The sequence below is a fragment of the Pelobates fuscus genome, chromosome 6, assembly GCF_036172605.1.
Source record: "Pelobates fuscus isolate aPelFus1 chromosome 6, aPelFus1.pri, whole genome shotgun sequence".
NCBI classification, from domain to species: domain Eukaryota; kingdom Metazoa; phylum Chordata; class Amphibia; order Anura; family Pelobatidae; genus Pelobates; species Pelobates fuscus.
The window spans coordinates 248,694,174-248,719,717 of record NC_086322.1 but is presented as its reverse complement, the minus strand read 5'-3'; the positions used below and the strand labels follow the sequence as shown (position 1 = coordinate 248,719,717).

Genomic DNA, 25,544 nt, shown 5'->3' with positions numbered 1-25,544 from the left:
GTTTGAATGGAAGCATCTTTTTGTATAGAGTATATGTGTGCATATAGGGGTGTATTTGTATGTACTGTCGCCATTGAAATGCAGTGGTGTATTTGTGTGTAGTGCTTGCAGGGGTATGTTTGTATGTAGTGTTGGCTTTTAAAGGCAAAGGCTCTTTTGTGTGTAGTGTTGGTGTTTGATCAAAGGGCTGCTTGTATGCAATTTTAGTGTTTTAATACAGGAGTGTGTTTGGATGTAATGTTGGCTTTTAAATGCAGATGTACATTTGTGTGTAGTATTGGTGTTAGTGTGGAAAGGTATGTTTGTCTATAATTTTGGAGTTTAAATGCAGGGCTATGTTTGTATGTAATATATATGTTAGATTGCAGGAGTATGTTTGCATGTTGTGTTGATGATTCATTGTTTAGATTTATGCACTTATGCACATACATTTCCACGTACATGCAAACTTAAACAGATATATATATATATACGCACACTTACACACACTGACACATGCACAGACACACATACACTGACATCCTGACACACTTACACACCTTGACAGACATAAACACACAATGACATACATACACAGATGCAAATCCTGACAGGTGCACAGACATGCACACTGGCATACACACACACTGAAACATGCACATACCCTGAGACACAGATGCATGCATGCGCACGCACACACGCGAGCGCACACCATGACACACAGATGCACACACACTTTCAGACATCCACCCTGGCATACAGATACACACACTGACAAATATACACACACACACTCAGACACATACACACACACCTGGACACAGATACACACACAAACAATCAAACATACATAAAAACATCCATGTGATAATTTTCTATTTTTGCAGCCACCCTCCTGTTAGCTTACCTTTTGCGTCCAGGAGGGTGGTTGCCTGAGGTCCTTCTCCAGCTTCTGGCTGAGGTTAATGGGAACGAGTGGGATCTGCTGCAGGTCCATACAGCCACTTTTTCCCTCCAGCTGCATGTCTGTGCTGCTTCCTCCTGCGTGGCACTCTCTATTTAACAGGGAGGATGTGATCAGATGTCAGTTCCTCCCAGCCAGCTGCCACTACAGAGGCCTGGTCGCGGTCTTAAAGGGCCGCAGTGGCCAACCAGGCTCTTGTTAAGTAATACAGCTATACTATCCATCGGGTGACCCTTAAGTCCGTGGGCCACCCAATAGGCCCCTAAAAGTGTGCAGGCCTCCGGTGCAGCCGCCACTGGAGTTGCGCCACTGGTGCTGCTGCATGCTCCACCACTCATGATATCACCCGACACACTGTCTAGCCGATGGCTTCAATACAATTCTCTTCATGCAAGGTGAGTGCCACATACACATCCAAATGCTTCTCATAGGAAAACATAGGATGATATCCTTTGATCATGAGCTGCATTTGGTCACATAACTGAGCTTCACTCGGTCGTTGGAGAGGAGGCATTTCTAGTGACTGTCAGGAAGGTAGGCACTAGAGGTGTGTTTAACCCTGCAATGTAAACATTGTATTTTCTATGAAACTACAATATTTTACATTGCCGGGTTAAAACTAGAGGGCCACTGCGCTTAGACCAATTCATTTTGATTAAGTGGCCTGGTGCATTTAGTGGTCTTTTAAACAACTGAATTTTATTGACTATATATTGTGCTGGCCAGTCCTCAACATGTGTTGAGTATGCAAAATTAGAACCTAAGTATCTTCACAGCCAGGGCCGTCTTTAACATTGATTGGACCCTGGGCAAGCATTTGTTTGGGCCCCCTGGATCCTGCCATCCCTCGCCCTCCCCCGAAACTTTCACTCTCTGGCATGCAATCACGCCCTCCACCCCAACACAGTGGCAAAACTAATGTAGACAGGGCCCTGGTGCAAGACATTGTTTTGAGCCTCCCCTCTAGCGCAAGAGCAGAGAAAAGATAGAACCTCATCTGTTGTACAATTCCCACGATGCTATGCCAGCTGGGGATCTACCATTTGACCATTCTTGCAGGGCTGTATTTGTGAGCAGTGTTTGTGCATTTGAATGTGAGCATATTGTTGTATACAGAATGTGTGTGCATGTAGGGTGTAGTATTGGTGTTTAGGTGTAGGGATGTGTTTCTATGTACTTTTTGAGTTTGAATTCAGGGGTGTGTTTGTATGTAATGTTTGCAGGGGTGTGGTTGCATGTTGTGTTTGATTGCCTTGATGAATGATATACATTCACAGATATACATACACATTAGCACACTGATACATGCAAACATCTGGACACATGCACACACTGACAAAGACTGGCGTATACACACACAGCCACATACATAAATACACGTGCACACACAGAGATAAAGACACTGGCACATCCACACACAGAGATACACACTTACACACACTGACACAGATATATACACAAATACATATGTATTTGTGTGCAGTGTTGGCGTAGGAATGCTGAGATGTATGCATTGTCACACAGATGCACTCTCACACAAACAGTGATACACACAGGAACACAGATACACATGCAGTGGTGTATTTGTGTGCATTGTTAAGGTTGGAATGCAGGGTTGTATTTGTGTGCGATGCTAGATGGGATGTATGCATTGCCACACGCACAGATACATACTTACACATACTGACACTCATACACACACAGGTACATATACACACTGAAACAAAGGTACATGTACACTGACACAAACACAGCCAGATAAACACACACTGACACACAGCCCGATACACACTTGCACACACAGTGTCAGATACACACACACAGTCAGATACAAACACTGACACAAACACAGCCAGATACACACACACACACAGTGAGATACACACACACACACAGTGAGATACACACACACACACACACACAGTGAGATACACACACACATTGAGAAACACAGTCAGATACACACACACACACACAGTCAGATATACACACAGTGAGATATACACACACACACACACTCAGATACACACACACACTCAGATACACATACATACACACACACACACACACAGTGAGATACACACACAAACACACATAGTCAGATATACACACAGTGAGATACACACACAGTCAGATACACACACAGTCAGATACACACACACACACACACACACAGTCAGATGTACACACAATGAGATATACACATAGACAGTGAGATACACACACAGTCAGATACACACACAGTCAGATACACACATACAGTCAGATAAACATACATACACACACAGAGTCAGACACACACACACACACACACACACACAGTCAGATATACACACAGTGAGATATACACACACAGTGAGATACACACACAGTCAGATACACACACATACAGCCAGATGCACATACATACACACACACACACACACACACACAAACACACAGTCAGTCATATGAATTCACATAGTTTAGCCACCCTCCTTACCTTTACAGAAGTGTGGCTTCCCTGTAGTTCAGTGGGAGCTGGATGGCTGAGACTGATGGGAGTCTTCTTCTTGGTCTGTACATCCTCCTTCTCTCCATGTATGTCTCCTCCTCCCCAGCGGCACCCTGTTAAATGGGAGGAAGTGACCTCACAACACTTCCTCCCAGCAGGCCCGGAAGACAGGGGCTCAGTCAGGAGCTCTCTTAAAGGGCCGGGGCCCCTGATTACATCACCTGCTGCAGCCCACTGGGATATTTCTCAGTATCCTGGTGGGCTGTTCAGACCTGGCTGCGGGCAGGGGGCCCACAGGGCAGCTGCTTTGGGCCCCCCAGGAGCAATTGGGCCCGGGGCAGCTGCCCTGTTTGCCCCTTGTTAAAGACGGCCCTGTTCACAGCATAATGTAAAACGTAAAACACGTTTTTATCAAAATAACTAAAAACTCTGGGTCACTTTAATAATACACTGTTTCATAAATGAGTGTGATTATTCAAAAAAAAAAAAAAACGTTTTCTTTTTTTTTTCAACAGTTGAAAGTACAGTGCTGGAACTCCCCCCAAAGATATTTAGAGGTGTAAGTATCAGAGTTAACTATCCATCAAAACCGTACAATTCAGAAGAGCTCATTCCAAAATATTACGTTTCAATATTTTTGATATAGAAACTTCAAGTGTTGAAATGTTGCCAATTCTTGTTTGATGGCTGAATAAATCACCACTACAACTTAAAGCCAAGTGCAGAGTTGTTTGTTCCAATATTGACACATTGGTACAGTGAACAAGGACTGTACCTGCGGCACAGTCATCAAAGTGTAGATAATTTGATTGAGTACCCTACAATGATTATTTGTATTTATCTTGAATATTAAGGGTGTGAGGATATTTTAATTGTTTTTATTCTAGATTTTTTTGTCCTGCACTTTATGCACTATTATTCACAGTGTGTTTGAATTTATTTGATAAAGCAAGAAATATTCCTAAAAAAGTAATATTCACTGTTTGCTATACAACCCAAAGTGAAATTATTCATGCATCTAATTATGCAATTTTTCATCGGGGTATAGCTAAAAACATCTTACAAAAGCTGAAGATCTCTTGTCTGCAGCCATTACAAGTCTTCCTCCCCCTGCCCCCTTCATCCCCAGTCCAGACTTTCTAGGCCTGTCCACTAAAGTGAGAATTCAAAGTGAATTTCAAATTCAAGGCCAAAGTAGCCAAACTGGAATCATATCTGATGTAGAGATTTTACCAGTTCATATGCAAAGTACATTAGGTAAGTATTTAGGTAATTGCCGTCTGTGTGTTATTCAGGTTAAATACCTCTTAACATCTGAATGCCTTGTGGACACTATTATATAATATTGGCAGGTTGAATCACTCAGACAGTCAGAGTAAATTTAAATTCAAGGTAACCAAGTCTGGAAGCATAGCTGACTTGGAGATTTTTTCGTGTTAGGCTATTTTTACGTTAAATTAGTTCACTTTTTTAATGCATCTTGAATTCCCAACAATTTTCTTACTAGTGAATAACCCCTTTAGAAAATGTTACATGTCTGTGCTTTCCAGAATATAGCCTATGCTAGAAAACAAAATGATAAATTGTTAGCAGATAGTACAGAGTTATACCCTATATAATCAGCAATAATTTCAATGTACAATATAGTATGCTACAGTGTCCCTACAGCTACATATGGAAGTAATCATGTTACTTTTAGGTCATACTTGCTATAATGCTGAGATTTTCAATACATATAAAATGCATGTTATTTTTGGTAGCAGTCAGGCCTTGTTCCTCATGTCATGTTCATTCTAGTTTAATTGTTTAATAGTTTAAAGGTTTCTGGGCAAAGGTAAATGTCATAACAATCCAACTGTTAAGATAAATAAAGTTGAATTCCGGTATTCTTTCACATTCTTTGTCTTCCGCTTACAACAAGTAGATTCACATATTTGATCCAGTCTAAAACGTGCAATAAAGCTTTTAAAGTAATATACATTCATTTTAAGAGTGGCTTTTTATAAAATATAGAAAAGCCAAATGGCAAAAATATTGGCAGGCAGCTTTGCAGTTATCTGCATAATAGTCATTTGTGCATAGTCATAGTACGTACTGTCTAAAAAAACAGCAATATTTAATGAAAGCTGGCAAATTGATATAGGTTTCAACTAAATACTATCACATTTTCTCATTCTATCACAATTACTACTCAATGATTGCATATTGCAAGTAGAAATAAGTTGGCAACTATGTTTTGAGATTTCAATGCTCAAACAATCTCTCCAGGTAACAGTCATATATTGGCAACTGTGGCACTGACAACCATTTCCTTTAAGATGTCCATCAAAGGAGAGTCTGTCTTTCTGTATATACACAATGAGAAAGCCTCAGTATTTCCCCTTAAGGCTCCTAATGGATGTGTACCACATGAATCAAGTCCGCTGAGGTAGGTTTGTATTTCTCTTCAACATTTTGTTCTTTCTTTGGAGGCTTTACTAAGAATAAAAAGGAGAGATTTTCCTTGAAATGTCTAACAGTACAAATAATAACACATTACTCTCTAAAATCTACATTTGACATTTATCCACACTGTATAGCTTTTAAGGATATGCTGTATTGGTTGGCCCTAATAGAATGCAAAAAAAATGCTAATAATCCTCTTATTTCAAAACAGCCCTCCCCCCCAAAAAAAACAACAACATTTATTCATCCATTACGTGATATAACATTGCTGACAGTAATGTTATACTTTGGTGTTAGTGGTATGTTTTACCTTTATTTGCACACAGATGTGAATAGTGCAAGTTCATTTAATATGCAAGCTATATTTCTTTCTGAATATTTTCTACATATTTGCATATCATTCACAAGCCACAGCAATATGTAACTCAGCAGAACTGCAAGTGGGATATTCAGTTGGACAGAAAGAAAGATAAATGTGTGTGTGTGTGTGTGCTCCTGTGTCTGTAGTTCTCAAACGTTAGGTTATATTCTTGAGGACAATTCACTAAAATCAATGTGTCGGCTAATTACAAATTTAGAAAATCAACACGAAAATTTCTAGAAATGATTTTGCTCAATTTGCTTGTCATTTAATTCACTGTTTAGTGAATTGAAGATTTGGTGAAATGTTGGTTTAAAAAAGCTTGCACTCAATAATTATTTTGACGCATATATTTAATGCTATACAACCAGCACATCTTATTTTATTATCTCAACATAAAGAATAAGTAGATACACTGATAACACTGCATTTCCTACTGAATGCATTGATGAGCTCTATTACTTATATAGATGTATACTATTTATAGTACCTTTACTTTTCCTTTTTCATCATGGTCACAAGTTTCATTGTGAAATCCACCAGTTGTTATCTAAAATAGATTAAAGAAAATGCATTGCATTAGGCAAAATGTTTGTTCTAGTTCTCTGACAGCAAGAAGTACGCTCCCCACAGAGGTCACCACCTCCTCTAACTGACACTCTCACAGTTTTGTATGATAGAGCCTTTGTTGCAGCTCTATTCATGAAAGGAAAAAAAAAACATGAATGAACCTATTGATTTCATAAAAAAGAAAATAAAAATTAACCTTTTGGTTTTATCTGTTATATTTTGTAAATTTTCTTTCTTTGCTTTTTCTTAACCTATAATCTATTGGGTTTATTGAACTAAACACTGATTTGTGAAATTTAGGCCAAGCTGTGACTATAGCTGAGAGAATGGAATGTTTAGAGATAATCCGCTTCTTTGGCCTTAGTTTTGCAATTAGTATTTTAATTCTGTATAATTCCATAGTTAAGTAAATATCCCTGCTCATAATTTATTAAGAAATGCGAGCATCTCCTGTGAAATACGTTTGGCACAGGTATACTTCTGCGAGAAACAGTCTCACACCAAGTCTGTCATCTATCATAAAACTGAGACTCGTGCTCACACCAGAGACCTCTTGGGGAGGTTGGTACATAAACTGGTGTATGCACAAAATCTTGTTTGTATCTATTTTGTAGCAACTTTCCTATAAGACTGCATCTAAGGCTAAGGAGACTCAAATATACTCATATACATGTTATCAATGTGTTTTCAGCATTACTTCTGCTACTGGCTAGACATTTCATTAGCTGGAATATACACCAGACAAGAGGTAACCCATTGAACCTGGAAGAAAGGTGTTCTTTACAGTGAACACACTAAAGATGCAGACTTCTCTACCAAAAGAGGTTGCCTTATCAGATTCTCAGGAAGCGTTTGTGCAAGCTTTATGAATATTAAAAATAATAACAATAACAGAGTATTCAGTGATATAATGAATACGAACAGGTTATTGATCCAATGACAAATCTGATTGCCATTATGGAGTTCTTTCTTTTTTTGTGATATAATTGGAAGTATCTATAATTTGATTTTTGCCTTTTTTTTGGATGAACAGCATAAAGCATCAATCCACAATATTGGGGGATACCCATGGAGCATTAGTAAAATTGAACATCAGAGTAAACGAATTAGTAGTCATCAGGATTGATCCGAATTTGAAGGTTTATATCCATAAGATCTACCTAAGTTTGTGAAATGGCAATCATGGACTAAATTACAGAGTTCCTTGAAGGTCTACCTTGAGAAAGTAGTTGAGGGTTTTGAGATCCAGCATTTTACCTGGGCAAAATTAATAGTTACCTACAAATCAGCCATGGTTTCAGCAATAACAAATTGTTCAACTTTGCATATCATCACATCTGTCTCACCATTCTGGTGACATCTCCAGAGAATGTGACCCCTTTGTTTGAACGCTGCTCCTGGGAACCTGAGCTGCTCCCTCCAAGTGAATTCTTTCTAATAATCCCTGTAAATAGTAATATGAAGCACATATTAACTTACACTAGAAAGGCTTATACATGAAACAGGAAGCCTAATGAAGTAACATATAATACCTAGTACCATATTGGATACCTGTGCATGCCAATTCACTCTCTCGTTCTCTCTCTCATATTTTATATAATATATATACAGGGCACATTTTCTGCTCACCACCAGCAACTGGCAGAAAGAAATTTACCTCTGTGAGTATGCCATAGATTCTTCAGGCTTCCAACGTGGAGTTACTTTTAAGGCCTGGTTAGTAGTACATATACAGGCTCAACAAATAATGGAGAAATATGATTAAGCAATAAATACGCATTTCATGTCTAATAGGAGATACTTCTTCAGCCTTCTAGACATGAAATGTGTACTTTCTTGCTTAGTGGTGTCCCCAAGTTATTTGTTTTGGCTGTATTTGGATTTATTTCCCTTGTTCATTATTTTGTTTTCTGCCAAGTGCATGTCTATGATGTTTTTTCACCATAAATAAGCAACTACAAGGATTATGTTCTTTACTTTGGAGATTATCAAGAGTGCAATATATTCCTCATTTCTCATGTACTTCAACTCAATGAAGTGGTCTGTGTGCCATGTCCCTCTAGTTTTAACCCTGCAAGTTAAAATGTTTCTAAAATGTTTCTAATTGCTGTTACTCTGACAACCACAAGAGGCATTTTCACAAAAACAGATGAGCTATTTCAATCATATGGCCTCATATAGACTAGCTGATTAGTGTAGTGCTGCATTTTTCCTATGGACTGACTATCACAGCAAAGAAGGCAGGGTCAGCTACAGAGAAGCAATGCAGCATGGGGTATAAGATGAGATAACTACCTTGCAGGGTTGACTACAACACTATAAAGTTAGGAATACACATTTGCACTAATGTTCCCTTAAGCTGAGGTTGTTATGGTGTTATGACCTTAAACATGCCATTGTAGTACCTATCCTGAAAAAAAAATCTCTTGATCCATCCTCCCCCTCTAACTATCGTCCAATATTCCTGCTCCCTTTTTCCTCAAAGCTTCTGGAAAGACTTGTCTTTACCTGTATGTCTGACTTCCTCAATTCCAACTCTCTTCTTCACCATCTTCAATCTGGCTTCCGCCCTCTCCACTCTACTGAGACTGCTCTTATCAACGTTACTAACGACCTAATCGCAGCTATATCCAAAGGCCCCTACTCCATACTAATTCTTGTTGACCTCTCTTCTGCCTTTGACACCATTGATCATGCTCTCCTTCTTCAAACTTTTCAATCACTGGGTCTCTGTGACTCTGTCCTCTCGTGGTTTTTCTCTTATCTCTCCCAATGCTCAATCAGTGTCTCCTTTTCTATTGATACCTCCTCCTGTCTCTGTTGGAGTCCCCCATGGCTCTGTCCTTGGTCCCCTTCTATTTTCTCTTTATACTGCTTCTTTTGGCAAACTTATTACCTCATTTGGATTCCACTACTACCTGTACGCTGATGACATAAAGATATATCTCTCCTCCCCGGACCTCTCCCCTGCCGTCCTGCAATGTGTCACACTGCTTGCCTTTCTTCCATCTCTGACTGGATGTCCTCCCACTTTCTGAAACTCAATCTCTCTAAAACTGAGCTCTTTGTCTTTCCTCCTCTTAATACTGATCCTCCTCTCTCCCTTCAAGTTAGTGGTATCCACATAAGTCTATGCTTGCAAGCGCGCTGTCTTGGCGTCATACTTGATTCTGTCTTCACCTTTGAGCCTCACATCCAGTATGTTGCCAAATCCTGTAGATTCCATCCTAAAAACATAACCCACATCCGCCCCTTTCTTACGCAAGATGCTACCAAAGAGCATGTCCATGCTCTGGTAATTTCCCACATGGATTATTGTAACCCTCTCCTAATTGGTCTTCCCAAAAGCCGTACTACCCAGTCTATAATGAATGCTGTCGCCAGACTGATTTTCCTCTCTAGTCGGTCCTCTCACACCTCACCCCTCTGTTAGTCCTTACATTGTATTCCTGTATCCTATAGGAATCAATTCAAAGTGCTAACTCATACCTATAAAGCACTTAACAATTCTAGCCCCTCTTATATCTCTTCTAAGATCCATAGGTATGCCCCTTTTCGGTCTCTCCGCTCTACCCGTAATCACCTTCTGTCCGCTGCTCGCACCCGTACTGCCAACTCAAGCTTGCAGGACTTCTCAAGCTTGCAGGACTTCTCCCTTCCTATGGAATAGCCTGCCTACCGCCATCAGACTCTCCCCAAGTCTTCAATCATTTAAGAAGTGCCTTAAAAAAACGATCTCTTTAGGAATGCTTATGGCCTTCCAGAGTAACCTCTACCTCACATACCTGTCTCTTGCTCTCTCCTAAAGGGCAGCACTTTACTCTCTCCTCCAGTTCTGCTTCACTCCCACCTTATTTGATTGCCATTTACTGTCCTAATGTTTTATATCCTACCTCCTATAGACTGTAAGCTCGTTTGAGCAGGGTCCTCTTCAACCTATCGTTCCTGTACGTTTTCTTGTAATTGTCCTATTTATAGTTAAATTCCCCCCTCTCATAATATTGTAAAGCGCTACGGAATCTGTTGGGGCTATATATAAATAGCAATAGTAATAATAATAATTAATAATGGTGCTTAGCGTGTCCCTTAATACTTGTGTTTTTAACTGCTACTGATACAAAGTTATTAAGATTGTATTGGAATTAAATACTAATATTAGTAAACTTGCCACAATATGATGTGCCCTTTGTTTCCAAAAATAAAAGAAAAGATTTATGGTATGTGGTAAACCAGCCTTAGACAATTTACCTGTTGCTGATAAAAGATCTAGCCTCTGCAGGCTGTTTCGTCTTGATTGATTGAAACTGCCTTTTGAAAGGCGCCTCTGTCGACTGGAAAGCATTGCTGCTGGAGACACAATACCTGGAGGAGGTACTTTTCCCATTCTATAGTACAATTCTTCAATCTCCTTTTTCTGCAGTGCCTGTAACACTTGAACTTCTGACATGTGTCTACCGAGAAAACCAAAAAGGGACACTTACAGCTAAATTGTATATATAGGGATTATAAAGGCTACACACTTGACAGTAATGACAACAGATTAGCACAATTGATTACCCAACCTGCTGTCACCTCAAAACAATATTTAAAACATTTGAAATTATTTAATTCATACATTCCGATCCATAGTTTTAAAAACGTAATAAAAGTGATTGAGTTAAACAAAAACCAAAGAAAATGACATGCATTAGCTGCTGTGAGTATAAATATGTAATGCAAACATGTAAGTAAATATATATTTTCTCTACATATCCGGGGTACCAATGACCTATGAGGATAGTCTTAATGTTCCTAGTTAATTTTAGGGCCCCTGTCTGCAATTTCAACACAAAATAAAACAAAAATAAATAAACGACACACATTTTCTCCAGCACTGAGACTACCTTGGTGCTGCCGCAGTTCCTCCTCACCTAACTTCATCCTGGAGTGTCTGCGCGGCGCTCACTGCAATGCATCTATAACTCTGGAGGCAAGGTTGAAGTGTGCTTCCAAGCTTTCTTATTATTAAAATACTGTCATTTGGGGCCACAAGGAACCCTCTACAACTGTAGGCACAATAACAACTTCATTTTGATAAAGTTGTTCTAGTTTGAACAGTGTTCCTTTAAAGAACCACTATAGGCACCCAGACCACTTCAGCTTAATGAAGTGGTCTGGGTGCAAGGTCCATCTACAGCCTCATTGACAGCCGCTAGAGGCGCTTCCGCGCTTCTCACTGTGATTTTCACAGTGAGAAGACGCCAGCGTCCATAGGAAAGCAAACTGACTGAATGAGCGCGCGGCTCTTGCCGCGCATGCGCATTCAGCCAATGACGTCCGAAGAAGGAGGAGAGTCCCCAGCACCAAAGGAGCCCGGCGCTGGAGAAAGGTAAGGGATTAACCCCTTCCTCCCCCTTCAGCCCGGCGGGAGGGGGACCCTGAGGGTGGGGGGGGGGGACCTATTAATACTATAGTGCCAGGAAAACGAGTTTGTTTTTCTGGCACTATAGTGGTCCTTTAAGTCATATTTGGTCATATGCAATTCTCCAACTCAAGACCATGCAGGTAATTAAGAACCTGTGTGCTTTTGTGAACCTTAGTATCATGTGAAAGTGCCGGGCAACTCAATAATGAGCTCTGGGCTGTTCTTTGCTGTTTAAATTGCACATGGGTTTAAAGTTGTTATGTCTGAGCAAAGAGAACTAAAAAGGATAGGTCAGGACAGGGCCGCCATCAGGGGGTGACAACCATAACAGTTGTCACGGGCCCGGCGGTCCTGGGGGGCCCGGACTGCTTTAGCAGTCCAGGGCCCCACAATTACTCTCTGCAGCTATATAGTGATGATCGCTATATATAGGTGCAGTCGCGGCCCCCCCGGCTCCCTGTATCTGCAGAGGGGGCCCAGCGGACTGCAGCTGTACTTTACAGCATTTCCTTTGCTCTAACTCCCGCGAGACGTGCCCATGGCAACGCTCCGCGCGGTGCGCACACCTCATCTTGTGGGTGTTAGAGCGAGGGAAATGCTGTAAAGTACAGCTGCAGTCCGCTGGGCCCCCTCTGCAGATACAGGGAGCCGGGGGCCCCACCATGCCACCGGACCACCAGGGATCATATAATTTTCCCCCCTCCCTGAACCAGGTAAGAAACAGGGAGGGGGGAATAACTTTCATTACAATACATGCATACACTACTAAACACACACACACAGACTGGGGGGTGTGGGGGGCCCATACCTTGTGCTTTGTCAGGGGCCCCAAAATTTCTGGTGGCGGCCCTGGGTCAGGAGATGCACTAAAAAGTGGTGTTATGCTGTAGCTACAAATAATACACAAAGACGATATAATGCATACACTCTTGTATTTCCAACAGAGGAAGAAAGAAAGCTCACCTTTTTAAACTGTGCCAAGACCTTCTTCTCCATCACCCCATTCCTTCTCGGGTGCTGTAATTCACTATGGGCTGTCTTGATTGATCACCTGCCACCAGCATGCTATGTGTGCTGATGAAAGATGCCAAATATGCACAGAATTCCCATTAGCCAGCCCCAAATCCTCATTAAAGGCTGGTTAATGACACTTCCAGAGAAGGGATTGCACCTCTGGTAAGCAAAGTGCTTGATTTCTTTATTTGCTGCAATTCTCAGTGAAAAGCTGCACATTCAGTTTGCAAACACCATGACCACTTCAAATCACTGAGGTCATGGTGCTTGCAGTAACTCAAATAGAATACAGAGGTGGATATAAGAAAACATACTTACTTTTGCCTAAGTTGTTGAAGTTCCTCAAATATTTCTTCATCTTCACTTTCTGAATCATCACTACTGATATAAGAGACACCTCTTGTGTAGTGAAGCCAGACTTGAACGGTTGATATTTGCTGAGGTGTCTTTTCTTTATCTTCATCACTAGAATCCATGTCTTTTCTATCATCTACTGCAATTATATCTTTATTGTCCATTATGACGTCTGCATCCAAAGCAAAGCTGGACTGCCTATTGGCCTCGATCATGACATTATTATGGCATACATTGTCACTGTCTAGGTTAGTGTTGAGTACACATGGGCAAATGCCATCAGTGTCAAATGCATTGCTCACAGGGGTTAATTCTTCTCTATTGTCATTATCAGTTCCAGTCCTTTCATTACTCGGAGCCTCAGACTCTGAGCAGCTACATGTCTTGTTAGACATAGCTTTATTAGCACTGCTACTAGGTGAAAATGTCTCAGGATCTGAAAAGTTTCCCTCAGTTCCCTCATCTGTGCTTATGTCCGTATCAGAGGATGCAGTCTCATACAGTTCAGGAGTGGTATCTTGCGACTTTGTGTCGGAGTTCAGAGATACATCTTGGCTATTACATGAATTCCATCCTGAGCTACTTTCTGTCGAATCTTTGGTGGTCGTGACTTGGAACCTCCCAACAACCTTTTGTTGGATTTCTGTGCAAAAACACAAAAATAAGGTAATTATTTTTAGATTTTTTTTTTCTACAGAAATATATGACATATTTAAAGGGACACTATAGTCACCAAAACAACTTCAGCTTAATGTAGCGTCTATAGTGTACAGATCATGCCACTGCAGTCTCACTGCTAAATTCTCTGCCATTTAGGAGGTAAATCACTTTTGTTTCTGTTTATGCAGCCCCAGCCACACCTCTCCTGGCTGTGACTCACACAGCCTGCATGAAAATAAAATGGTTTCACTTTCAATCAGATGTAACTCACTATAAAAGTTTGTATCTCCTGTTGTGTAAATTTAACTTTATTGACATACAGGAGGATTCTGCAGGGTCTAACAGACTATTAACAGAGCAGGAGATATGAAATACTAAATTAAACAGAGGTTAAAATACAGGAAGTGTTTAGGAAGTTACAAAAACAAAGTGATTTAACTCCTAAATAGTAGTGAATTGAGCAGGAGGGCCGTGATCCGTACACCAAACCTGCTTAATTAAGCTAAAGTTGGTTTTGGTAACTATAGTGTCCCTTTAAGAAAGGCCCATGTCACATTAGGATGGAAAATGTTTCTGGTGCCACACTTCTTAGACAGACACTAATTAAAATAAAAGAAAACTGGCTCACATGCTTCTTGGATCTAAACTAAATTTACAATAGTTTGGTCTGCATGGGATCATTACTCACAAATGCCTGCCCTATTATTGCCTGACCAACCAGTGGGAGCAGTCTATAGAAATCAGCACTTTTATAAACTGTCACAAATATGACAGGCTGCAGACACATAGGAATGTTCCTTTAAGTAGCCCAAGAACAAGTACCACTTCTACTTTCTTAAAGGGACACTATAATCACCAGAACAACTACAGCTTTTGTTCTCATAAGTAGAAGCCCTCCAGGCTTTTTGCTGTAAACATTGTCTTTTTAGAGAAAATGCAGTGTTTACATTACAGCCTAGTGATAACTCCACTGGCCACTCCTTAGATGGCTGCTACAGCTGCTTCATGTGACAGTGCTGCAGAGTAAGCATTCAATGTCTCCACCCTCTGGATCCAATTCATCTCTATGAGGAGAGGCTGATTGGCCAGGGCTGTGCTTGACTTGTGCTGAATCTTCCTCCTTGACAGTCTCAGTCAATCCTATGGGAAAGTATTGTGATTGGCTCAGACCGACACTTTTGATTATGTCAGCAGACAGGGGCAGGTCAGAGGCAGAGGTAGAGCCAGCACCTACAAACTTCAATACAAGATTGATTTTACTATATTTAGGGAGGGAAGACTGGGTGAAGGGGGCTAGATCAGTGTTACCCAAACCAGTCCTCATGGACCACCAACAGTCCAGGTTTTGTCAGTATATCCATTGGAATAAAACAGGGACACACATAAATCCTGGACTTTTGGTGGTCCATGAGGACTTGGTTAGTGAACACTGTAGAGACAAGAATACATGTTTATAATGCTCCTTTAAATACAAAAGCTGTGATCAGCTAATAAATAGAGATGTCCCGAATAGTTCGCTGGCGAATAGTTCCCGGCGAACATAGCCTGTTCGCTGCGGACGGCGAACATATGCGATGTTCGGTCCGCCCCCTATTCGTCATTATTGAGTAAACTTTTACCCTGTACCTCACAGTCAGCAGACACATTCCAGCCAATCAGCAGCAGACCCTTCCTTTCCAGACCCTCCCACCGCAGCTTCTGGGCGGTTAATTGACGGCACACTCCAGCTCCTAGGTGGTCCCTCATACGGTAGTTTGTTCGGTAGCTGGAATCTACCGAACACCCCGGCTGAAAGGCACAAATATGCCTTTCTGCAGGTAAAATAAGCTTTTTAAAGTCTGGTCCATAGTCCAAAGGAAGCAGGCGAGCAACCAGGCTTCTCCAGCTCATAGTGGTGAGGTTGGTTTCGCCACAGCTTGCTGGACCTGTGGCAACGCTGGAAGAGGATTGTGAGGAAGAGGAGTCAGAAGAGGAATGTGGCTTTGAGGAGGAGGAGGAAGACCAACCACAACAGGCGTTACAGGGTGCTCGTTGTCACCTATCTGGTACCCGTGGTGTTGTATGTGGCTGGGGGGAAGAACATACCTTCAGTGAGATCACTGAGGACGAGGAACGGGATATGAGTAGCTCGGCATCCAACCTTGTGCAAATGGGGTCTTTCATGCTGTCGTGCCTGTTGAGGGACCCTTGTATAAAAAGGCTGAAGGAGAACGACCTATACTGGGTGTCCCCCACGCTACTAGACCCCCGGTATAAGCAGAAAGTGCCTGAAATGTAACCGAATTACCGCAAGTCGGAAAGGATGCAGCAGTTCCAAAATAAATTTAAAAGTATGCTTTACACAGCGTATAGGGGTGTTGTCACAGCACAACGGGAATCTAACAGGGGAAGAGGTGAAAGTAATCCTCCTCCTCCCATGACCACGCCGGCAAGGACAGGATGCTTTACAGACGTGTTGTTGATGGAGGACATGTGGAGCCTTTTAAGTCCTACGCATCGCCACAGCCCTTCGGGGTCCACCTTCCGAGAACGACTCGACCGACAGGTAGCAGACTACCTCGCCTTAACTGCAGATAACGACACTCTGAGGAGCGATGAACCCCTTGACTACTGGGTGTGCAGGCTTGACCTGTGGCCTGAGCTATCCCAATTTGCGATAGAACTTCTGGCCTGCCCAGCTTCAAGTGTCCTGTCAGAAAGGACCTTCAGTGCAGCAGGAGGTATTGTCACTGAGAAGAGAAGTAGCCTAGGTCAAAAAAGTCTAGATTACCTCACCTTTATTAAGATGAATGAGGGATGGATCCCGAAGGGACTGACAGTGGGCGATACATTCGACTAAAAAAGGCCTGATGAGGGGGACGTAACAGGGATTAAACTTATAAGAATAGTACTACTTAACACACCACTCCTATCTGGTGGCACATTAGATTGCACGCGCAGTGCCCCAAATTTGAAATAGGAGGACCGACCAAGCATCTTTTTTCCATCTCCCGGTTCCTAAAATCGATGCCATATACACGTCCCCTGATAGGGGACGTAACAGGGATTAAACTGATAAGAATAGTACTACTTAACACACCACTCCTATCTGGTGGCACATTAGATTACACGCGTAGTGCCCCAAATTTGAAGTAGGAGGACCAACCAAGCATCTTTTTCCATCTCCCGGTTCCTAAAATCGATGCCATATACACGTCCCCTGATAGGGGACGAAACAGGGATTAAACTGATAAGAATAGTACTACTTAACACACCTTATAATAATGCAGAGAGAGGCAACGCAGAGAGAGGAGTCTGAAGAAGAGGAGTAAGAGGAGGAAGGTGGCTTTGAGGAGGTGGAAGACCAAACACAGCAGGCGTCCCAGGGGGCTTGTTGTCACCTTTCGGGGACCCTTGGTGTTGTACGTGGCTGGGTGGAGGAAGAGACCTTCAATGACATCAGTGAGGACAAGGAACGGGACATGACTAGCTTGGTATCCAGCCTTGTGCAAATGGGGAGTTTGCAGTTGTGCAAATGGACTGTTTGCGGTTGTTTGCGGTGCGTTAAACGGGGAGTTTGGTCTGTCACTGTGAAGCGGGCGTAACCCTTACACTACCTGATCGATACAGCATCATACAAACCAACACCGTAAACTCAGTGTTAATATCGTGTAAATTACTTAACTCCAATCAATCTGCAGCCTCCCAGGATCGTTATCCACACAAACGATCTTTATATATGCATAGAACCACAAACAGAAATGGGATACGGCTGTACAGTCTATAGAGAGAACATATAAAGAAAAAAGGTCCTATTGCTGCACTTTTAAATTGTATTCTTATGGTGTCATTTCACCTTTTTAAGAAAATAAAATTATCGATTTTTTTCTACTACTACTCATCTGGAGTCCTGTGTTCCATTGGCTGCTTGACATTAACAAGGGAAACCAGTATCCCCCCATACTATCTGGGGAGGCACCTTCAAATGCTCTTCTTTTTCTACCATCTTGTCAGTGCATCCATTTAAAGCGCACAATTCATTGTATATACTGTATCACACTATTGTTTTTTCTTTATATGTTCTCTCGATACAGCATCATACCTGATGTTTTAAAGCACGTTATTCCAAACAATTTAGGAATGTTAGGTGATTTATGCCCTTTATGGATTAAAACCAGACTCTGCATCAACTATGTAATTTTCCATGGGAGTTTTGCCATGGACCCCCCTCCGGCATGCCACAGTCCAGGTGTTAGTCCCCTTGAAACAACTTTTCCATCACGATTGTGGCCAGAAAGAGTCCCTGTGGGTTTTAAAATTCGCCTGCCTATTGAAGTCTATGGCGGCTCGCCCGATACGCCCGTTCGCGAACATTTGCGGAAGTTTGCGTTCGCTGTTTGCGAACGGAAAATTTTATGTTCGCGACATCTCTACTAATAAACATTTAGTTTGTTTATAGTCTTTATTAAACTTGTGCACAAATAACTTTTCAACTGGGACAAACAAATCAAATGCCTTTTAATCTGTGCCCAAATCAATTGATCTATCCTGGATTTGTCTTTGGAGTCTAATTCATAAGAATAAGACTCCACAGATAAAATCGGATGGATCGATTCATTTAACTGTAAGTTAAAAGACACTTGATTCATTCTTCCCATCTAAAATGCCTTTGTGTACAAGTCTAATCTTTATAGACCAAACAATCAGAATCTAAAAACAAAATATTTCACAAAATATCCAGCAATGGATTCAATGTACTACCTGCATTATAGTTTAATTAAAACAAATCAACTTACCTTTGCCAGGATTAGTAAGGAGCTGGGCATTCATTGAGACCACTGGTGACTGAAAACCACATTGTGAAGCTATGGGTTGCACCTTTAAAGAGAAATATAGAGAGTAGCATATAGATCAAATTTGTATGTGAAGATCCTGCTTTACCAGTTTTGAGTCTTGTGTAATTAAAATAAATGCACTGTTCTAAACCCATGATAAAATGTATCATCAACAAAATCTAAACTATACAATGGCCTTTCTTTCATACTGACCTACAAAGTAAAAAATCTAATTTTAAAATCCATTTTCATGGGGTATAAACCCCCCCAGATTTTGTTGAACTACATAGTTACATAGTTACATAGCTGAAAAGAGACTTGCGTCCATCAAGTTCAGCCTTCCTCACATATGTTTTTTGCTGTTGATCCAAAAGAAGGCAAAAAAACCCAGTTTGAAGCACTTCCAATTTTGCAACAAGCTTGGAAAAAAATCCTTCTTGACCCCAGAATGGCAGTCAGATTTATCCTTGGATCAAGCAGTTATTACCCTACATTGAAAGATTATATCCTTGAATATTCTGTTTTTGCAAGTATGCATCTAGTAGCTGTTTGAACATCTGTATGGACTCTGATAAAACTACTTCTTCAGGCAGAGAATGCCACATCCTGATTGTTCTTACAGTAAAAAAACCTTTCCTTTGCCTTAGACGAAATCTTCTTTCTTCTAGTCTAAACGCATGACCTTGTGTCCTATGTAAAGTCCGGTTTGTGAATAGATTTCCACACAATGGTTTGTATTGGCCTCGAATATATTTGTATAATGTTATCATATCCCCTCTCATGCAACGTTTTTCTAAACTAAATAGGTTTAAATTTGTTAACCTTTCTTCATAGGTAGCTTCATAGCTGATGCACTACCATGCACTACTCTTTGCTTAGTACAAAAACAGGCAAGTCTGCGCCAATAAGTGATAATAGTTCAAAATAAAGTCTCACTAGAACAGCAGGGTAAGATTAGAGTGTAGAGTGCTGGTGAAGAGTTATCCTAAGGATATCCCACTCCTGAGGATAACTCCCCACCAGCACTCTAATCTTACCCTACTTTTCTAGTGAGACTTTATTTTGAACTATTATCACTTATTTCATTGGCGCAGCCTTGCCTGTTTTTGTTATATTTTCTGTTTCCTTGAAGGGTTGGAGGGATTCCCTTCCTCAAGGTTGCTGCTTACCTACATATTGTTTGTAAATTAGCACTACTGTTGTATTTTGTGTAACTACTCTCTGCTACTCAGCTGCTCTGATTCTCAGCTGCCAAAGACTCATAGAAGATATAGATAAAAAAAAAATAGATAAACATACAGAGCTTTATTTTAACAGTCCTAACTAATTCACTACTTTACAACATCATTTTACAACAATATTTGAAACCACATCCTCAAATTATATTTACCAATATTCTCACTTTACAACATTTATTCAATACGCTGTAATTTGGCATATATACTCTAATTTAAATATGTAGGTAAGATAAAAGACAATTTTTTTTGGATTTACCTTTACCTAGATTTTACAATTTGGCTGTCAATTCAAAACAATAATGTTTTGTGAATAAAAACCCTTGTCTACACTGTGATGTTCCTTTGTTTGGATGATTTACTAAACTGGCATTTGAGATTAATTGGGAAAAGATGTGCAGATTTTATGTCACATTGGAAACATAGTTGATTTTTTAAATTGTATCCTTAAATTATGTAGTAATCCTAGCAGTTCCCCATGATTTTCAGTTTATTAATAATACATGTTTAAGTATGAATATAGATAGTTGAAAACGTACTCTTCACTACACTGTTTGATACATACTAAAATTAAATACATAAAAGCATTATTCATCTTCCTTAAACGAAAATATACCCCAACACGCAGGATTCAACTAAACAGAAGACAACACAGAGGGGAGATACGTCTACCGGACCTTAGAGTGGCCGGACTCGACGTATATAGGAGAAGTACAGAGTCAGGAGCGATCCAAGGTCAAGGGCACAAAGAGACATCGTAAACTAGGACTAGCCGGGGTCTGGTACACAGTAAACATCAAGCCGGCAAATAGAACAGATAAGGATAAAGAGATAACGTAGTCAGAAAACAACGCCAAGGTCACGTACGAAGGAACACAACTGAGTACAACAAGCGCTAAAGGGAACTGAAACAGAAACCACTATAGGGCAAGGAACTAAGGGAAAGAGGTGAGTATATATATCTTAACATCTATTTTGATTGGTCCCTGTCACATCCACGCCCCCAAAAGGTAAGTGTATGGGGAGTGTGGCATGACAGGGACCAATGGGAGGCCTTTGCCAATTTAGGCTCCCACTGTCCCTTTAAGAGCGCGCCTGAGACCCGTGGCGCGCTCTTAGAGTCAGGCGGGACACGTGACCGCGGGACACGTGATCGCGGTCACTGCCCGCCTTCCTGTTGCAGCCGTCGAATGAGCCGCGCGCGGCTCGTGCAGCAGCAGGGCCGCGCGCGGCTTGAACAGAGGACCCCGGCCGGCCCCTGGAAAGGGTAAGTACCGCTACACTTCCCCTCTGGTTGGTAAAAACATCTAAAACACTTCTATGGATAGAGCTGCACCTGCACCTGCACCTGTCAATGTGATGATTAAATAATTGTGTAAAAATATGGATATATTTAATATTATTCAATTTTAAGTGCGTACATATCCATCCAACCATATTGGCCTAACTGTTTAGTGTTTTGAAGAAAAAAAACTGACATAGTTGAAACATTTTGCTATTTACTCAGCAACAATGCTAGTTTAAAATTTGCTGAATACAAAGCAAAGAAGATCACTGAAGATCAACTAAGAGTGTTAAGTAAGAGATTGAAATTTGCCCCTACATGTTCTAATGATGCTTTTAATTCATTTATAGATTTACAGAAATTTAATTGTAAGCTGTGTTTAAATTTTTTTTTTTTTAAACATCCTCAAAAAGATTTTAAAGATAACCAAGATGTGAATGATGATATGGTACACACTAAACTGAAGAATAAATCATTTTTTTTTTCCCCAAGTACCATTCTAGTGGTGCTATGCAAGTTTTTGAAAGATTAGTTATAGAGGATATTAAGAAAATCCCCAAAAATAAAAACAAAAGATGTGAGAATAATCTTAAACCAACAGAAAAAAGAGCCCTTATGGAATTAAGTAAAGATGAACAAATCATTATAAAACCCACTGACAAAGGGGGGGCTGTGGTTATCCAAAATAGGGACGACTACATAAAAGAGATTTATAGACCATTGGGGGACTCGAACAATTATTTAAAGTTGCCGGGTAATCCTATGGAGTCTATTAAGAATAAATATTTGAAATTAATAGAAAAAGGATGGACACTTAAGATTTTAAATAAGGATAAATATGATTATCTAAATGTGAAAACTTCGAAAATCCCTGTGTTCTATACCCTCCCTAAAAGCCACAAAAATAACACTAATCCACCAGGCAGACCAATAGTGGCTGGAGTGAATTCCCTATTGAGTCGACTGTCTGAATATATAGACAGACTGTTACAACCAATAGTCACCTCATGACCTACTTACCTTAAGGATTCCTCCCATCTCATTAGAGAATTACAAAATATAACATGGGAGGAGGGTTACATATTGGTAACCTGCGATGTCAGTAGTTTGTATACTATTATTAAACATGATTTAGGATGTGACTCTGTTAGATATTTTTTATCAGACAGTTCGGTTCCAGAAACCCAAAGAGATTTTATTATAGAGGGCATTCTACTCATTTTACAAAATAATTTTTTTTGGTTTGAGGGTTCTTACTTTTTACAACTGATCAGGAATGCTATGGGGACCAAGTTCGCACCAGGCTACGCAAATCTGTTTATGTCCTTCTGGGAGGAATCGTTCCACTCAGGGGATGTACCTTGGAGTGCGAACTTGGTCCTCTATCGCAGGTATATAGATGATATTTTTTTTATTTGGAAGGGGGGAGAACAGCACCTTACTTCATTCTTTCAATTTTTAAACAATAATTCTAGTAATATTACCCTTACCAGTGAACATAGTACCTCCCATGTTAATTTTTTAGACCTGGTTATTTATATAGAGGATTCCTGTATTAAAACGAAAACGTTTTTTAAACTGGTTGACGTCAATAGCTACATTGACACAACCAGTTGTCATTATGCCCCTTGGATAAACAATATGCCAAAAGGACAATATATAAGAATGCTGAGGAACTGTACAGATCCTCACCAATTTGATATCCAAGCTAATACGTTAACGTCATTTTTTAAAGAAAAACATTATGATCCCATAGCCCTGAAAGAACAGGTCCATCAGGTGAAAAGTATGGACAGAATTGAGGCACTTAAATACAAACCGAAGAGAGACACATTAATCAGAGATAAAGAATGTGTACCCCTGATTTTAGACTATAATGTTAACTCTAAACAGATTAAACATATAATCAACAGACACTGGCATATTCTGAAAACAGATGAGGATCTTAAAGATATCATAGGCGAGAAACCGAAGGTTATCTTTAAAGGCGCTAGGAATATTAAAGATCATTTAGTTAAAAGTTTTATAAATTGTAAACAGGGAGACAAGAATGTTTTTAATCAAAAAACAGGCTTTTACCCATGCAAAATGTGCTTACCATGCAAGAATACTATTTTTAAGAAAGACACACAGAGCACGTTTAAATCTAAGGTTACAGGAACCAGTTTTAAGATATGTGATGTTGTCACATGTCACTCTACTAATGTGGTGTATCTCCTCTGGTGTCCCTGTGGGCTCCAGTATGTCGGTATGACTACTAGAAGCTTGAAAACCTGCATTATGGAGCACATGGGGAACATACGGAGGGGATACACCAAACACAGTGTGTCAGCACATTTTATTGAATACCATCATGGTGACACTTTTATGGTTATTGGGAAAAGGCGAATGAATTGGAGAGGAGAGGATAATGTCCGAGAACTTAGTAAATTAGAGGGTAAATTGATTTTTACCTTGGACACTATGTGCCCTAAAGGTCTTAACATAGATTTTGAATTAGTCAATTTTTTATAAATTATATATTTTATATATTTATTATAATGTGTATGTCTTGCATATTATTGTTTTTATATACTTATTTATTATTTATTATTTTTTATTCTTGGACATTTCCTCCCACTTCTATATCCCTTTTGTTATATTCTTTTTGTTTTATCCTTTTGATTTTACCTATTATGCCCTGTGTTTTGTGTGTACTATTATTAACATGTATTTTCTATTGATTCATTGATTCACAGCTTGCCTAATTTTTCTATCCTTATACTATGCTATTGTATAACTTGTTTGGGCAAATGCCCTCCCTCAAAATGGACACTTTTTGTAATTAGTTCCACCATGCTCGAGTATGAAACGCATGGTGGAACGCAAAAGCATCACGTGACCGCATCCAACCGGAAGTCACGTGCACTTTGCTGAAACCGGAAGTGATATGGTCGGCGGCAATCTAGAAGTACAGCTGGATCCGGTTGGACGTATTAAGGTGGCTACTTAAGCCCTGAAGTTTCACCAGGAATTTAGCACTGAGGAAGGCCCTATCAAGGGCTGAAACGCGTTTGCACTTTACTGGACTTTTACTGGGACTTTCTTTTGGCGGTATATTTGCATTGTTTATATGCTGTGGTATTCTACTGCCTTTACTTTTTGGCCATTATTGCGGTCCAATACTTTGCTGTATTCTATATTTATATCTGCCTGCTTTGTCCCTTAAATATTAATATTTTATTATTTAATAAATCTATATTTACACTTGAATCCGTGGATTTCGAGTTCTTCAACTGGAATTTACCGAGAGCCTGGATAGGCACCCAAGGGTGAAGTACATAGAGCCTATGAGGCTCCATCTTTGTGAGTTCAATCCTCATACATTATAATTGTTTGTTGTTACCTATATGGAAAGCACTTTGTTTTACAGATGTAACCACCATACCTATATCTACAATAGGTGGTATACTTACTTTATACTTTGTATACCTTTCTGAGTGGGTGTGAATTACTCTAATTGTTTCACAAAGCAAAGAAGCCCCACAAAAAACACTAATTGCAATTTACAAGTTGGTGTTAGGTGATGCGTTTCTATGAAAAACACGTAAAAACATATGTGTGGGATCAGTGAGACCTCAGCATGTAACAAGAATCAAATAGTTGAAAGTTTAAAAAAAAATGTTGATTCCCTTAGAGTCCTTTGCAGGTAAAATAGTTTCTCATTGAAATTGTATTTCACTTATTTTAGTTTGTGGCTGGTAACTACCAAAAGTAAACTGAAATCCTAGACATATGACGAACTCGGTAAGTCAGGACAAATTAAAGGACCACTCTAGGCACCCAGACCACTTCAGCTTAACCCATTTTTTTTTATAAACATAGCAGTTTCAGAGAAACTGCTATGTTTATTAATGGGTTAAGCCTTCCCCCAAATCCTCTAGTGGCTGTCTCATTGACAGCCGCTAGAGGCGCTTGCGTGATTC

The 25,544-nt window shown here is 40.2% G+C and overlaps 1 protein-coding gene across 2 annotated transcripts in view; it reads right to left on the bottom strand.

Moving 5' to 3' along the window:
- Nucleotides 1-4,617: 4,617 nt before the first annotated feature.
- The window catches only part of WNK4 (WNK lysine deficient protein kinase 4), a 353,137-nt gene continuing 332,210 nt past the window's right edge, over nt 4,618-25,544 (bottom strand). The window contains exons 16-21 of one of the 2 annotated variants that reach the window (XM_063458916.1): nt 19,021-19,102; nt 13,550-14,228; nt 11,062-11,264; nt 8,160-8,257; nt 6,734-6,793; nt 4,618-5,909 (exon numbers count right to left, since the gene is read on the bottom strand). In XM_063458916.1, the coding sequence (XP_063314986.1) occupies nt 5,829-5,909; nt 6,734-6,793; nt 8,160-8,257; nt 11,062-11,264; nt 13,550-14,228; nt 19,021-19,102 (1,203 nt within the window). In that variant the 3' untranslated portion in view covers nt 4,618-5,828. Of the gene's footprint in view, nt 5,915-6,733; nt 6,794-8,159; nt 8,258-11,061; nt 11,265-13,549; nt 14,229-19,020; nt 19,103-25,544 lie in introns of both variants that reach the window. The other variant, XM_063458917.1, reaches the window with a different exon arrangement.